General features: G+C 42.9%; 1 protein-coding gene across 3 annotated transcripts; it reads right to left on the bottom strand.

The window, feature by feature from the left end:
* Window positions 1-921: 921 nt before the first annotated feature.
* On the bottom strand, window positions 922-12,804 carry pigv (phosphatidylinositol glycan anchor biosynthesis, class V). Of its 3 annotated transcripts, none has more exons than XM_041213373.1 (4): window positions 12,767-12,804; window positions 6,250-6,404; window positions 3,391-4,566; window positions 922-1,973 (listed from the first exon to the last, which is right to left on the bottom strand). In XM_041213373.1, exons 2-4 carry the CDS (start codon window positions 6,319-6,321, stop codon window positions 1,704-1,706), a joined length of 1,518 nt encoding a protein of 505 aa, XP_041069307.1. In that variant the 5' UTR covers window positions 6,322-6,404; window positions 12,767-12,804; the 3' UTR covers window positions 922-1,703. The 3 variants fall into 3 exon arrangements, with proteins under 3 accessions (XP_041069307.1, XP_041069305.1, XP_041069306.1); XM_041213371.1 differs by lacking the exon at window positions 12,767-12,804 and adding an exon at window positions 8,225-8,554; XM_041213372.1 differs by lacking the exon at window positions 12,767-12,804 and adding an exon at window positions 8,371-8,554.
* Window positions 12,805-14,819: the final 2,015 nt, after the last annotated feature.

Raw genomic sequence — 14,819 nt, 5'->3', positions numbered from 1 at the left:
GACTTCCCTATCTCTGTAATTTCCTCCATTCCCATTATCCCCCTAAATCTTTGTGCTCTGCCAATTCTAGTCTCTCGAGCATTCCCAATTTTAATTACTCTAATGCTAGCGTCCATGCTTTCAGCTCCCTAGGTCCTAAGCTCTGGAATTCCCTGCCTCATTCCCTCTGATGGCCTTTCCTCCTTTAAGATGCTTCTTAAAATCCACCTCCTTGACCCAAGCTTTTAGTCATCTGACCTACTATCTCCTTATGTGGCTTGGAGTCAAATTTTGTTCTATTAAACTTCTGTAAAGCGCCTCAAAACATTTTATTATGTTAAAGGCACTATATAAATGCAAGCTGCTGCCTGCTGTTGTTTGAAGTAATGATTTTGAGAGATGCTGTCAAAATATCTTTGGCGAATTGTTGCAATGCATATTGTACATGATACACATTGCAACCATGTTATGCTAATGATGGAGGGGCTTCTGATCAAGTAGACTGCTTTGTCCTGGATGGTGTCAAGCTTCTTCAGTTGTTGAGCTGCACTCATCCAGGCAAGTGCAGAGTATTCCATGACACCCCTGACTTGTGCCTTCTAAGCATTGAAAAGGCTTTAGAGTAACTGTCAGCGAGTTACTTGCTGCAGATTACTGCCTCTGGATCTACTTTGACCATAACCAAGTAGCAGGATTGAACCAATCCTGCATCCAGCAGAAAGGGAAAGAAGGAGTTGTTTGGGGAGTGGGGGGGGCGGTGAAGGAATGGGGGTAGGAAGTGGGGTAGCTGGACTGTGAAAGTCACAGGGTCATCATTAGAGTGTGGGCAGGTCATGTGGCAGTATGTGACATCACTGCGCCTATGGTTACAGAACCCGTGCTTTTTGACACCTTGCTGTGCAGCATTATCCAGTTTAAGTGAGTGGGCAATAAGGTGGCAGATGGAGTATAATGCAAGTTTATTTGCTTTGGTAAGAATAATAGAAAATCAGTATATTTTCTTAATGGTGAGAAACTTTTAAATATTGGTGTTCAGAGAGATTTGGGTGTCCTCGTACAAGAAACACAAAGTTAGCATGCAAGTACAGCAAGTAATTAAATGATATGTTGGCCATTATTACAAAGGGGTTAAAGTACAAAAGTAAGGAATTCTTGCTATAATTGTAAAGGGTTTTGGTCAGACTACAGGTTGGGAGTTTTGGGCTCCTTATCTAAGGACATATATTTACCTTGGAGGCAGTAGAGCGAAGGTCCAATACATTAATTTTGGGGGGATGGGGGAGCATAGACTCAAGCTAAAGGGTTGATCATTGAAGACTGAGATGAGGAGGAATTTCTTCATTCAGAGGGTGAATCTTTGGAATCCTCTACCCCAGACGGTTGTTGAGGCTTAGTTGTTGACTCTATTCAAAGCTGAGGTAGATAGATATTTGGACTCAATCCAAAGGATATGGAGATCATATAGGAAAGTGGAGCTGAGGTCAAAGATCAGCCATGATCTTACTGTATGGTGAAGCAGACTCAAGGGACTGTATAGTTTACTCCTGATCTTGTTTCTAATGTTCTTTTGTTCACCCCCGCCTCAATCCTGATTGCACCACAGTATACCCAATGCCAAGAAAAATGGGTGACATTGAAGAGAACTGGGAGGGATCTATCCCACAAACATAGTGGACTAGCAGATAGGAAGACCCGGGGAGCAGTGACTCAGCTTCTCCAAGTGATCAGGTCCAAGGGAGAAAGTTACAATGCAGAGCGAGTCCAAGGAACCAATACAGTAAAAAATATCCAAGAACACAGCGCACAGTTAGACTGCAGCCTCTCCAGTCCCAAAGCAGAGCAGTCAGCTGGTTTCTGGGAAATATCCCAAACTTGTAGGGGAGAGGTGAAGTTGTAGAGTCCTGAGCCAAATGTCCAGGCTCCACTTCCTGGAGCAGATGAGCAGTGAACCAGTACAGGATGGGTGAGGAGGAGGCTAGGAATCTGGTTACAACCTGCACAGAAAGCAAGAGATTTACTAGTTATTTCACATCTTCAAGAAAAAAGACACATTTAAACAAAAGCAAAACACATGTAGATGCTGGAAATTTGAAATAAAAACAGAAAATGCTGGAAATATTCAGGTCTGGCAGCATCTATGGAGAGAGAAAGAGAGTTAATGTTTAAGGTTGATGACCTATCGCCACACATTTAAATCTAATTGTTCCCAGGTCAATAGTAGGCAGATTTGCCATCAGTCCCATGATGCTCAATTCAGGACAGATTTCTCTGCCCCCAATGAGAGCTGCGCAAAGTTACAGTGCCCAAACCAGACATCAAATTCTGTCACAAGTCAGTGTGGAAGCAGAGTACTTGAATTCTTTTAAGGAAGAGTTAGCTGTTTGAAAAACATGGAGTTATGGGACTGAGGAGTGTAGGATTAGACTGGGGATATAGACAGGTGTGGGTAGTGAGGAGGAGAGTGGGATTATATCAGGGGCTATTAAAAGGTGTGGGTAGGGAGGAGGATAGTGGGATTAGACTGGAGGATATTAAAGGGTGTGGGTATTGAGTGGGAGAGTGGGATTGGACCAGGGAATATTAAAGGGTGTGGGTACTGAGAGGGAGAGTGGGATTAGAAATGGGGATATTAAAAGGTGTGGGTACTGGGTGAAAGAGTGGGATCAGACTGGGGGACATGAAAAGGTGTGGGTACTGAGGAGAGTGGGATTAGACTGGGAAATATTAAAAGGTGTGGGTAGTGAGGAGGGTGGGATTAGACTGGGGGATATTAAAGGGTGTGGGTACTGAGTGGGAGAGTGGGATTAGATTGAGGGTTTTTTTTATATTCGATCATGGGATGTGGGCATCGCTGGCTAGGCCAGCATTTATTGCCCATCCCTTATTGCCCTTGTTCAAAGAGTCAACCACATTGCTGTGGGTCTGGAGTCACATGTAGGCCAGACCAGGTAAGGACAGCAGATTTCCTTCCCTAAAGGACATTAGTGAACCAGATGGTCAACAATGCTGTTTCATGGTCATCATTAGACTTTTAATTCCAGATATTTATTGAATTCAAATTCCACCATCTGCTGTGGTGGGATTTGAACCCAGGTCCCCAGAGCATTATCTGGATTACTAATCCAGTGACAATACCACTACACCACCGCCTTAAAGGGTGTGGGTACTCAGTGGGAGAGTAGGATTAGACCAGGGGATATTAAAAGGTGTGGGTACTGAGTGGGAGAGTGGGGTTAGACTGGGGGATATTAAAAGATGTGGGTAGTGAGGAGAGCATGATCAGACTGGGGGGATATTAAAATGTGTATGTTGTGAGTGGGAGAGTGGGATTATATTGGGTGAAATTGACCAGGCATTCCACATGTAATCTCCAGGCACCCAATGTTTATCATCCTTTCAAACAATTCTTACTTGGATGTGCATGAAGCAAATGCCAAATGCCAGCAATACTGTCATGTGAACAATATAGACAAACAGTCGATGTCTATAGAAGCTGGACAGTGGTTTGCTGTCCTCTTCAGTCTCCTCCTTCAGCTTTCTGCAGCCCAGGCCCAGCTGTATACAATACCAGGGATCAGCACACACATACTGCCAGACTGCCCACACTCCCAAAGCCACAACTGGGAAAGCCAGCAGGAAGTTGGGCAATTGGCAGAGTTGGTAATATCTCAGGAAGCCCACATTCCAATATGTGTCCTGAATGTAAGTGTATATGATGGGGTATCGGTGATGGCACCAACTGGGCAGCATACTATCCTTATCAGGGACACGATAGCCCTTGTCCCTGGCCAGCTGCAGCAGAGGCTGAGGAATGTCCAGGGCTGGATTCACAGTTGACTTACAGAACATCAGGTATCCATAACACTGAAAAAGTACAAAGGGCAACATGATCATCACTATTCCTGTAGCCACTAGCAGCACAGACCGAAGGACGAGATTGAACCATGATTTGTACGAGTCTTTTTCTGTAACCTTTAGCTTGTGTCTCACATACAATGAACAATGCCTCAGCTGGGAGTAAAACAGAAATCCTGCATTTACAATCCCATTGGAGCGAACTGCTGTAGACAAGGAAAACAGAATGCAACTGATCAGCGGTCGTCCCTTCTCCAGGTGAAGCATTCCACTGAAGACCAGCAGCACGAACATGCTTTCAGAATAAGCTGCAGACATGAAGACGTTGGCTGGGGTCAGGCAGAAGAGAAGGCTGGAGAGAGAGGCCAGCCGGCGATCCTGCAGCACAACCACACCCAATTGGTACAGAAGGACTGCTGACAGAACAAAGATCAGCATGTTCAGTAGTACTGCTGCAAGCAGCAGCCGACTGTGGAGATTCAACAACCATTGGAGGGGTCTGAGAACCGTCTCTGCCATGGCCCGGAGACTCACTGGAAACAATGGCAGGAAAGCAAAGTTATGCTCGTAGATGTACCCAAATTCCGCTATAAACAGGAAGTGCTGTGCGTCCCATCTAGAGAAACCACCTAACACGATCTCCAGCAACGCGTCGCCGATGCTCAAACTGTGCAGTTGGGGTGCTTGGAATGCATCTGCTCTGTGATCAGGGATCAGAGAATTGAAAACCATCTGGAAAAGGAACAAAGAAGCAAGGTAAATTCAACATAAACCCAAACCCACCCATAAAACTATGTCAAACACAGAACCGGTCGCAAGATAGCAAGACCCTTAAAGCAATGTACTGCTTGAAGAATCATATCTAGAAACAAGTTTTTCTGAAGGACCAACATTTTTTACTCAATTAAAAAATGTTCATTATTAGAAAATCTAAGAAGAAAATAGCTGATTATAATTGGAGCAAATTGGATTTTCTTCTTGTTCGAGTTCGGGTTTGGTACCGGCAAGTCGAACCACACAAAACACAAAGCAGGAAGCTCCTGGTCTCCAGCCGGTCTGTGCTGAGATAGCAGCTTTCTGCAGAAATAAGGCCAAGGAGTGACAGCTATGCTTGGCAGTCTCACAGTGACAGTCAGCATCTTCAGGAGCAGTACCTCCAGTAAGAGTGAGTACCTTCAGGAACAGTACCCCAGTAAGAGGCAACACCTTCAGGAACTGTTCCCCAATGACAGTCAGCAGCTTCAGGAGCAGTACCCAGTGACAGCCAACGTCTTCAGGAACAGTACTCCAGTGAAAGTTAGCACCTCTATCCCTCAGTGTTAACACCTTCAGGAACAGCACAGCATTGAGAGTCATGACCCTCAGGACCGGTACCCTAATGAGAGCTAGCTCCTTCAGGAGAGTACCACATTGAGACAGCACCTTCAGCAACTGCATAACAATGTACCTTTATGTAGCATCTTTAACATAGTGAAACATCCCAGGAGTGTTATCAAACAAAAATCTGGTATTGATCCACATAAGTATAGGTGAGCAAAAGTTTCATCAAAGAGGTAGATTTTAAGAAGTGTCGTAAGGGAGTGGTGAAGGGGTTTGGGAGGAAATTCCAAAGAATGGACCTTGGCAGAAGAAGGCATAGTCGCCAAGGGTGGAGTGATGTAAAATAGGGATGCACAAGAGGCCAGAATTGGTAGAGTGCAGAGTTCTTATAGGGTTGGAGAAGATTATAGGGATGAGGGGCAATGCCACGGAGGGATTTGAAAACAAGAATGAAAATTTTAAAATTAAGGTGTTTCTGGACCAGGAACCAATGTATGTCAGCAAGTAGAGGCACGATGGTGAGTGGAAGAGAAGCCATTGCAGGTTATTCTCTGGCTATGAGTGGATAAATAGGAATGGAGCCAGGTGAGACAGAACCACCCGGCTAGATAAGGGAGGGATTGGAGGAGGATGATATGGTCAACTGTGTCAAAGGCTGCAGGCAGGTCTGGACAAGGAAGGATAGTTTAGCACAATCAAAGTAACATGGGATATCATTTGTGATTTTGCTAAGGGCCATTTCAATACTGTGGCAGAGTGGAAAACTGGTTGGAGGAATTCAAACATGGAAAGATAGGCATGAATTTGGGAGGTGACAACACATTCAAGGACATGTATCCCAAAATTGCAATGGGTTTCTCAGGTCCAGTATCAAATGCAGAAGAGTGGGAACTAATGTAACTCATAGACAGTCTGCTCAACCAAAACCCTGTCAACACTGGCCACAATCCAGTGTTGGAAAAGCCCAACATTTTGGGGCAGGTAGTAAATACGATCCATGTTATATATGTGAGCATTTTCACTTCTCCTTAGAGTATTCCTTTAACAAATGAAATTGTGGAGCCCACTGCAACTGTACAAGGATTAGAAACTGACCTGGAAAAGAACAGTCAGGATTCTGGAACAAAGGGCGAAGTGCACGACCAACTGGAGGTCAGACACCGTCATGCTCCTGGTGTAGGTCTCCAATCAGATCACAGCACTGGTACTCTGTGCACTGACAGCAACCAATCGCTGTAATTTCATGATCCCTGAAATTGGATTAAGAATGTTAATGGGAACATCCCAGAACAGGAAATGTTGGAAACACTAAATACTGGCAAAACACAGTCAGGATCGAAAACAGAGTTACAGTGACATAGAAAAATTTAAACTTGCATCAGCCAATGAGGCCTGCTCCTTCCCATAGGCAGTGGCTGATTCATACCGTCTCAACAGCCTCCTGGCCCACAATCCTTTGTGAAAACCCCAGCCCTCTACAACTCTCCCTCTTGTCAGTGTCTCCCTGTGCTATAAAAAAACCTCAGCTTCTCCAACTCTCCATGTAACTGCAGTCCTTCATTCCTGATGTCAATCTGGTAAACCTTCTTTGTACTCTCTCCAAGTCCTTGATAAACCTTCCTGAGTTGTGGTGTCCAGAAATGCAGACAATACTGCAGTTGAGGCTTTATCAGTGATTAGTAAAAGTTTAGTATGACTTGTAGTTTCTATATTCAATGTCCCAAGCCCAAACACTTTCCTCATCACTTTATCAACTTCCCCTGTAACCTTCAAAGATTAATGAATATGCACCCTAAGTCCTTCTGGTATTACACCTCCCTCCCCAAAATAGTACACTTTTAGATTATACTGCCTCTCTGAGTTGTTACCCCCAAAGTGCATCACTTCATGCTTATTTGCATTGAGTCTGCCACGTCTGCCCATTGGACCAGTCTATAGCCCCCTGATGTCTGCCACCATTTACCACATTGCCTATTTTTTTTATAATTTTTCAAATCAGAATTAATTTTGTACTTGACAATGGCCTTCAGTAGTTTTCCCACCATTGATATTACATTTCATGTTACCATTTTCTCATGTTCTCTCTTTGCTCTTATATCTTTTTCCAATTTCTCCTTGCACTCCATGTTCTGCAGTATTTTGGTTTTTGACGTATTCTGCACCTGACTTAAACCTCCTTTTTCTGTTTCATTTTGACTATTTCCTTTGTCATTGAGGGATAGCCCATCTTTTCTCCTTATGGAAATATGCTTGATTTGTACCCAAACTACCTCTGCCTTGAAGCCTTTTGAAAGAGTTTGAAAGGTTGAAGTTGAAAAGATGTTTCCACTTTTGCAGGAATCCAAAATTGGGGCCATAACTATAAGACTATCACTAATAAATCCAATAGAGAATTCAGGAGAAACTTTATTCTGAGAGTGGTTAGAATGTGGAACTTGCTACTGCAAGGAGTAGTTGAGGTGAATAGCAAAGATCAATTTAAGAGGAAACTTGATTTTTAAAAAGAGAAAGGAATAGATGGTTATACTGATAGGGTTAGATGGTGAGAGGTGAGAAAAGGCTAGTGAGGAGCATTAACACCTGCATGAACCAGTTGGGCCGAAGGGCCTGTTTCTGTGCTGTAAATTCTATACGTGCAAGAGTTAACTGGAGGGTGTCAGTATTTGTACAATCGCTGCAATTTTAGATCTCTGCGTCAATAATTTGTCGTCTCTGTGCATGAGAGAAACAATATTTTGTTGGGTCCCTGCACGTGTGACACATTTGTCGGGTCTCTGTGTTGTGTTTGACGTTATCTGTCGGTTTGTGTTTGACGTTATCTGTCGGGTCCCTGCATGTGTGACACATTTGTTAGGTCTTTGCATGCCCGATATATTTTTCGGGTCCTTGCATGCGTGACAATATTTGTTGGGCCTCTGCGTGTATGACATTTTTTTTTTTGGATCTCTGCGTGCGTGAGGGGCATATTTCTCAGGTATGAGTGACAATATTTGTATGTGTATGTGAAATCCCAAGAAAGCGTGGCACTGTCCAAGGGGCAAAGCCAAAGGAGTGCTGCACAGGGGCCTACCTTCAAAACTGATGTTAAACCAAGTCTCATATTCTGCTTCAAGTAAAAGACCTCATGGCACTATTTCAAAAGCAGACAGTTCTCCACTGGATTCTAGACAACATAGCTCCCTCAAACACCGCCATAAAGCAGAATTATTAGCTCACTGATCTTTTTGAGATCTTCCGGTGTGAACACAAATCCTTAGAGAAGTGACTACACTTCAGAACCATTCTTTGTGCTTTGGGATATTTCAAAGTTAAGGTCAGTAGAAGAGATTTCTCTTCCCCTCCATGCTCGAAATCCGACTCGGTTCCCGTTCTCCAGCTCACTCACCACCACCGGAAAGCAAGGTCTGTGACCGCCCCCCCCCCCCCTGCAATAACATCCGGGTGGAAACCCGCGAAGCATGGTGGGAATTGCTGACTGGTGGCTTTGACTGTGAAGGTGCCGGCTGCCATGTTTGATATTGGCAGTAATTCCACAAAAGGAAAACATGGCTGAATCCAGACATTATGAATCAGTGACTCTGATACTCAAAGATACAAATGGCTCAGTGGCTGGAAATAAACACATGCATAGCCAGAGGATTACTCTTGAAGTGTGGGCAAAGACAGCAACTGATCGTTCGCAGAAAGATGCCACAAACAAAAATAAGATAAATGACTAGTGAATCTGTTTTTCCTGATATTGGTTAAAAGATAGCACCACCCAACAGTACAACTCTCAGTATTGCACTGAACTGGCAGGAGCCTAAAATGTGTTTGAGTACCGGGGCTTCATCCAAAGGGAGAGTGGTACAAGGAAGTAAAATGAAACAATGACACAGAACAGAAATGTTTATTTGCAACTGTAAAATATTTGTCAAAGCACCTTGTTGTTAAGGCTTAATATAATTAAATGTGAAAACATGGAGCAAGTTAAACATGCCTTGGCAAAGGCTCAATATCGTGAAAGATCAACGGTGGGGAAACAGTAGCATTGTGGTAATGCTGGTGGACCAGTAATCCTATGGCCCCTGTCCAATGTTCCAGAGTTCAAATCCCAAGGGCAGCTGGGGGAATTTACAATACCAACAAAATACCAGCTTCATTAATAATGAAACTACTGGTTATCGTAAAAACCCACTCATTAACCTTCAGGGAAGGTGTCTGGAATTCGCTGCCCAAGTTGGTGGTAGAGGCAGAAACTTTAAACTCTTTTAAAAAGTACTGGATCTGCACCTAAAGTGCTGTAAGCTGCAGGGCTAGAGCCGGGTGCAGGAAGGTGGGATTAGAAAGGGCATCTGGGTGTCCTCGGGCTGGCGTGGACAAGATGGGCCAAATGGCCTCTTTCTGTGCTGTAACTTTTCTATGGTTCTATCCTTATCTAATCTGATGATTCCAGATCTACAGCAATATGATTGACTCTTTAACTGTCCTCTGAAATGGCCTAGCAAACCACTCAGTTGTCTCAAACCACACCAGAAAAATGCACTGTTCTTGTACCTACAGTACATGGACTGCAGTAGTCCAAGAAAGCATGGGGAATTAGCGACAGGCAATAAAAGCTGGCCTCACCAGTGATGCTCACATCCCAAGAACAAATAAAAAAATGTTAACAGCCACGAGAGCACTGTGGGTAAAAGCAAAATACTGCAGATGCTGGAAATCTGAAAAGCAAAAATTGCTGGAAAAACCCAGCAGGTTTGACAGCATCTGTGGAGAGAAAGAGCATTAATGTTTCGAGTCCAGATGACTCCTCTTCAGAACTAAGTAGAAATGTGGTGAAATATATACTGTTCAAGGGGGGTGGGACAGACGAAGCTGGATAGAAGGGCAGTGATAGGTGGAGGCAAAGGAGAGAGCACTGTGGGGTTTTCTATCCAGATGAGCTAGGAGTTGTTCCATTCTATTTATTTGTAAATATCCAACAAGCCCTTGTATAAGCCAGTCTGCTCAGATTATTTCTTGTTGTAAAATGATAGAACTCTGGAACAAGCTGCTGAGAAATCCATTATCTCCATCACTAGCTAGAACTCATCTAGTTCTGGGCCATCTATTAGTCATCTGTGACCAGGATAGCACATCACAATGGTTAAAAAGATCACTTCACCTTCCTCCATTGGTCTCCTGACCTTATGTACTTCCTTTGGTGCCTTAATTGATGATTCTTTTCACTTACACATATATTTCCCTCCATCAAAGCACCTAACTGCATGTGCAACATTTCAGATACAGGACTGTGTTTGAGGAGAATGCCTTGACTCACCTCTGTTGGTCTTCATAGACCACAAAATCCTAGGTTTACAAGTCTGGTGGTAGGATGAAGCAGCTGGATTTAGCACCAAAAACAGCAAGAGCCAGACCTAGAGTCTGAATTAACCTTGGATGAGACTAGCACAGCTGTTCCTCCCCCTTTGTGGCAGATTTTTTTTTGAAAGAAAACTGATACTATTCTCATTACTAGTGACACAATCCTTCACACAGCAGCTAACTGTCCATCCCAGGGTCCGAATCATTGTATATCAAGAGGGACACAGAAAATAAGTACACATTAAGAACAGGAGTAGACCATACAACCCCTTGCGTATTTCCATCATTCAATAAGATCATAGGTGATTTTCTATATCAACTCCAGCTTTCCTACCCTATCAGCATACCCTTGACTTTGTTAGTGTGAAAAATCTGTTGATCTCAATCTTCAATATACTCAATGACCAAGCATCCATAGCTCTCTGGGATACAGAATTCCAAATTCCCAAATACCTAAACAGGGGCCACAAACGGATGGACAAGTGGCCCCGGTTATTAACTGTCAAGAAAGCGAGACAGTCTCTCTCTTGCTATACCATGAGTTCCATTCTTATTTATATTCTATTCCCTCTAACGATCTCTGGTGATTTGATAAATTAGAGGTGATCTTTAATCACTAGCCCTGACCTGAATTGATCCAGAAAGAAGAATACAACACTGTCTTAATGAGAAGTGTTTGATACATTTGAGTTACATTTTTTTGGAAAGTGATACATGGACAATAACAGTTTGTTGCTGCATCACACAATTTATCACAGACATTTAATGGAGATTAGGTAAAGTAATCAGTATTAAAAAGGCTCCATGAAGAGTACTGAAAGATCATTGAGTGCACAGATGCAGCAGGGTAAGCGAGTAGTTAGGGCTAGGATTGGGATGCCTTTTTGCACAGCCATACTACTGGGCCATTCCCTGTCTTTCGCAGATGATTACTGTCCAATCACATTCCAGCTAGAGTTTGTGCAACATCTGTTCATCTCTGGGATTACTTATCCAGCAGCAAGCCTAGTCCATTTATGCAGACAGGAACAAGTTTCCCACACCTTCTAGGATTGGTACTAACTGACCACACACTTTACAAACACAGTCCTTAATTTCACAATGGAGAGGGGGAAGTGGAAGTGAAACTTTTACCCTAAATAAAGCATTGGAAATAATGCTGTAGGGGTTATGACTTGAAAAATGGTTTTATTCATCTTACACTATAATGGTTATTTACAATATGGACTGAACAGATTGATGCGAGGAAGGTAGAACAAGGGATGTCCTGACTGGTGTGAGGAATGTGCAGTGGGGGACATCACCTGTGCATACTTTTTCTTTGCTCTTTTCTTTCTATGTTGATTTCCTTCATTTTAAGATTTTTAAAAAATATTTTATATATTGCAGCCCTTCCCTTCTTTGTTCCCATCACAGGTCCTCAGGGTGCTGGTACATACAGGTCCATGAGATCATATATTGTGCCTTGATAGGCTATTCCACCAGAGGAAGCATCACAGCAACACTTAATGTTGCTCTCATCAAATGTCAACATGTTACTCAACAGAAGTGACATGCCCTTCCCGTATCAGAGGTATGAGGTTAATTGTATCACACTCCTACCAGTAGGGAGGTCGTGTTGGAGTTGTATAGAACCTTGGTGAAGCCTCAGCTGGAGTAGTGTGTGCAGTTCTGGTCGTCACATTATAGGAAGGATGTGATTGCACTGGAGGGGGTGCAGAGGAGATTCACCAGGATGTTGCCTGGGATGAAACATTTAAGTTATGAAGAGAGGTTGGATAGACTTGCGTTGTTTTCCTTGGAGCAGAGAAGACTGAGTGGGCAACCTGATCGCGGTGTACAAGATTATGGGCGGCATGGACAGGGTGGATAGGGAGCAGCTGTTCCCCTTAGTTGAAGGGTCAGTCACAAAGGGGCATAAGTTCAAGGTGAGGGGCAGGAGGTTTAGGGGGGATGTGAGGAAAAACTTTTTTACCCAGAAGTGGTGATGGTCTGGAATGTACTGCCTGGCAGGGTGGTAGAGGTGGGTTGCCCCATATCCTTTAAAATGTACCTGGATAAGCACTTGGCACATAACATTCAAGGCTATGGGCCAAGTGCTGGTAAATGGGGTTAGGTAGGTAGGTCAGGTGTTTCTCACGTGTTGGTGCAGACTCGATGGGCCTCTTCTGCACTGTGAGATTCTGTGATTTCCAATGAGACAAGCAGAAAGAAGGGAAAGCAGAATTTCTCCTGGTAGCAAATGTAAAGGTCTTTGAGCAATACTGACCTGTATCTCTGGAGCATTAAAGCGTCAGTAAGTCCAATTAATGAAAGTGCATCTCTTGGAATCAGCTGGTTGCTGCTTTTAAATGGATTCATGCATAGAATGAGGTCATAGGTTATTCACGTAGGAACAGCTCGTACAATATGAACAAGTCTTTCACTTTCTGAGTTATGACAGAAGCCCAGACACCATTATGTACAGCTACAAGATGAGAAAAAGTGTATATACAGTATTACAAAGATCTAGCTTCAGGATCAAGCCTGGTTTTAGCTCTGGCCTAGTGATACAGAACCCTGAGAGAGAATGTTGTGACCTTTGATACATTAATACAATTGCAGAGTTATCCCACCAGAAATATATGTTATCCCAGATGTGTATGTTTGACAGAACATGGGAGCATATGCAAAATAATGATGTTGCAGCCTGGACTGAAATTTCACGTCTGCCTTTAGAAAACTAGAAACTTCTTTATGCAGGAACACCTCCCACAGTCTGGCTGCTCTGAACAACAGTATTATGGGGGAGTTTGCAGGTGTAGTGGAAGTGAGTTAAATAAGTGAAGACCTCCCTTCTCTGGATACTCCAAGCTACAATTTTAACAAATCATGGGTGGACCTGCAAGTCTGTGAAGGTTCAATAATATCCAAACTCTAGGGTTCTTTTACAAAAGGGGCTGGATGTAGTTGATAATTAAATGGAAGTAGGAACCACAATTATTCTTCACAACTGTAACCTCAGTGTAGGGCTGGAATCATATGTAGGCCACACTATGTAGGTTGCCTTCCTTAAGCTTATCAGTGAATCCATTTCCAGCTTAGGAATTATAATCGTGACATGATATTGTCCATTAACTACTGGTCTTAGACTTTGGAACCTTGCATCTGTCTTGAAGTAATTGATGTTGTTCTAGATGCATGGAACGTTTTACACTCCCATGCATTCCTGGATCAGATCAGCTCCTACATTTTGCACCTGGTATCTGTGGGGTAATATACAATTAGCAAAATCCACAATACATAAATCAGCATTAATATCTTTGTATTATAATTATGCATTTTGTGTAAGTGGCTAACATATGGTTTAGGTTAGGTCGTTAGAATTTCCCAATGGAACCCTAAGCAAGCTGAAGCTGTTGGGCTCATGCAATTTAAACAGCACCGGGTTTGTATAAATATCGCTAGTTTGAAGCTAACATGCCTACACCTTAGCTGTCATCTTTCTACTAAGTCACAAAAGTTTAACCAAGGAAATTTGTCTCATCTCCTAGGCAAACAAAGCCACATTCCAGCTATAATGAAGCAAATGTGGTATAACATCACCATCTACTGGTGTTATAGCATGACAAAGATCACATGACCAGAATTAATGGGATCAGAGCAAGTCACTTGAAATTAACCACCTGGGTGTATAATTACATTAATTTTCATTAAGTTTTTGATATGCTGTGCTGAGAACTTGGTTGGATTGGAATGTTAGGGTTAGAGACAGACCCAAGGGTATCTGACTAATAAAGTGTATAGATACATAACTTTCTTGTACTTTGTCAATCTTTAAAGGAATAAATTGATTTATCTATGGCATCTGCACCTATATAATTCAGGTTGTTGACCTAATACGATGCTGAATATACGTGGAGTGCTATCTTTTTACATTCATCAACTTTATTCATTTCACTCGCCTTCAGTAGACACAACTTCCAATTCTTTTGCAGTACATTGTTAAAACATGATCTATATAGGCATTAAAAAGGCATGAAAATATTGTTTTTCAATCTTTCATGTATTTGCATTTCTAACCACCAACCACTACTTCCATTCATTTAATGGTCCCAAAGCTCTGTCATTTTTCATCAGTCTTGGCATCATTATCTCGTCTGACCTTGAGTGGGCCTCACCTATTTCCACTGTTAAATCTGCCTCGAAGCAGCTCTGTTCCACCTTATGTCAAACGCTTGTTTTCCTTTCAACAATTTTTTGTCTAAAGGCCAAGTCAGTCCAGTTTTGACGACTGCTCCAATAGCTGGAACACTTCCACTCCTACTCAATCCTGAACAGGT

The sequence above is a fragment of the Carcharodon carcharias genome, chromosome 19 (genome assembly GCF_017639515.1).
Source record: "Carcharodon carcharias isolate sCarCar2 chromosome 19, sCarCar2.pri, whole genome shotgun sequence".
Classification (NCBI taxonomy): domain Eukaryota; kingdom Metazoa; phylum Chordata; class Chondrichthyes; order Lamniformes; family Lamnidae; genus Carcharodon; species Carcharodon carcharias.
Note: the sequence above shows the minus strand (reverse complement) of the source record. Positions and strands in the feature narration are given on the sequence as shown.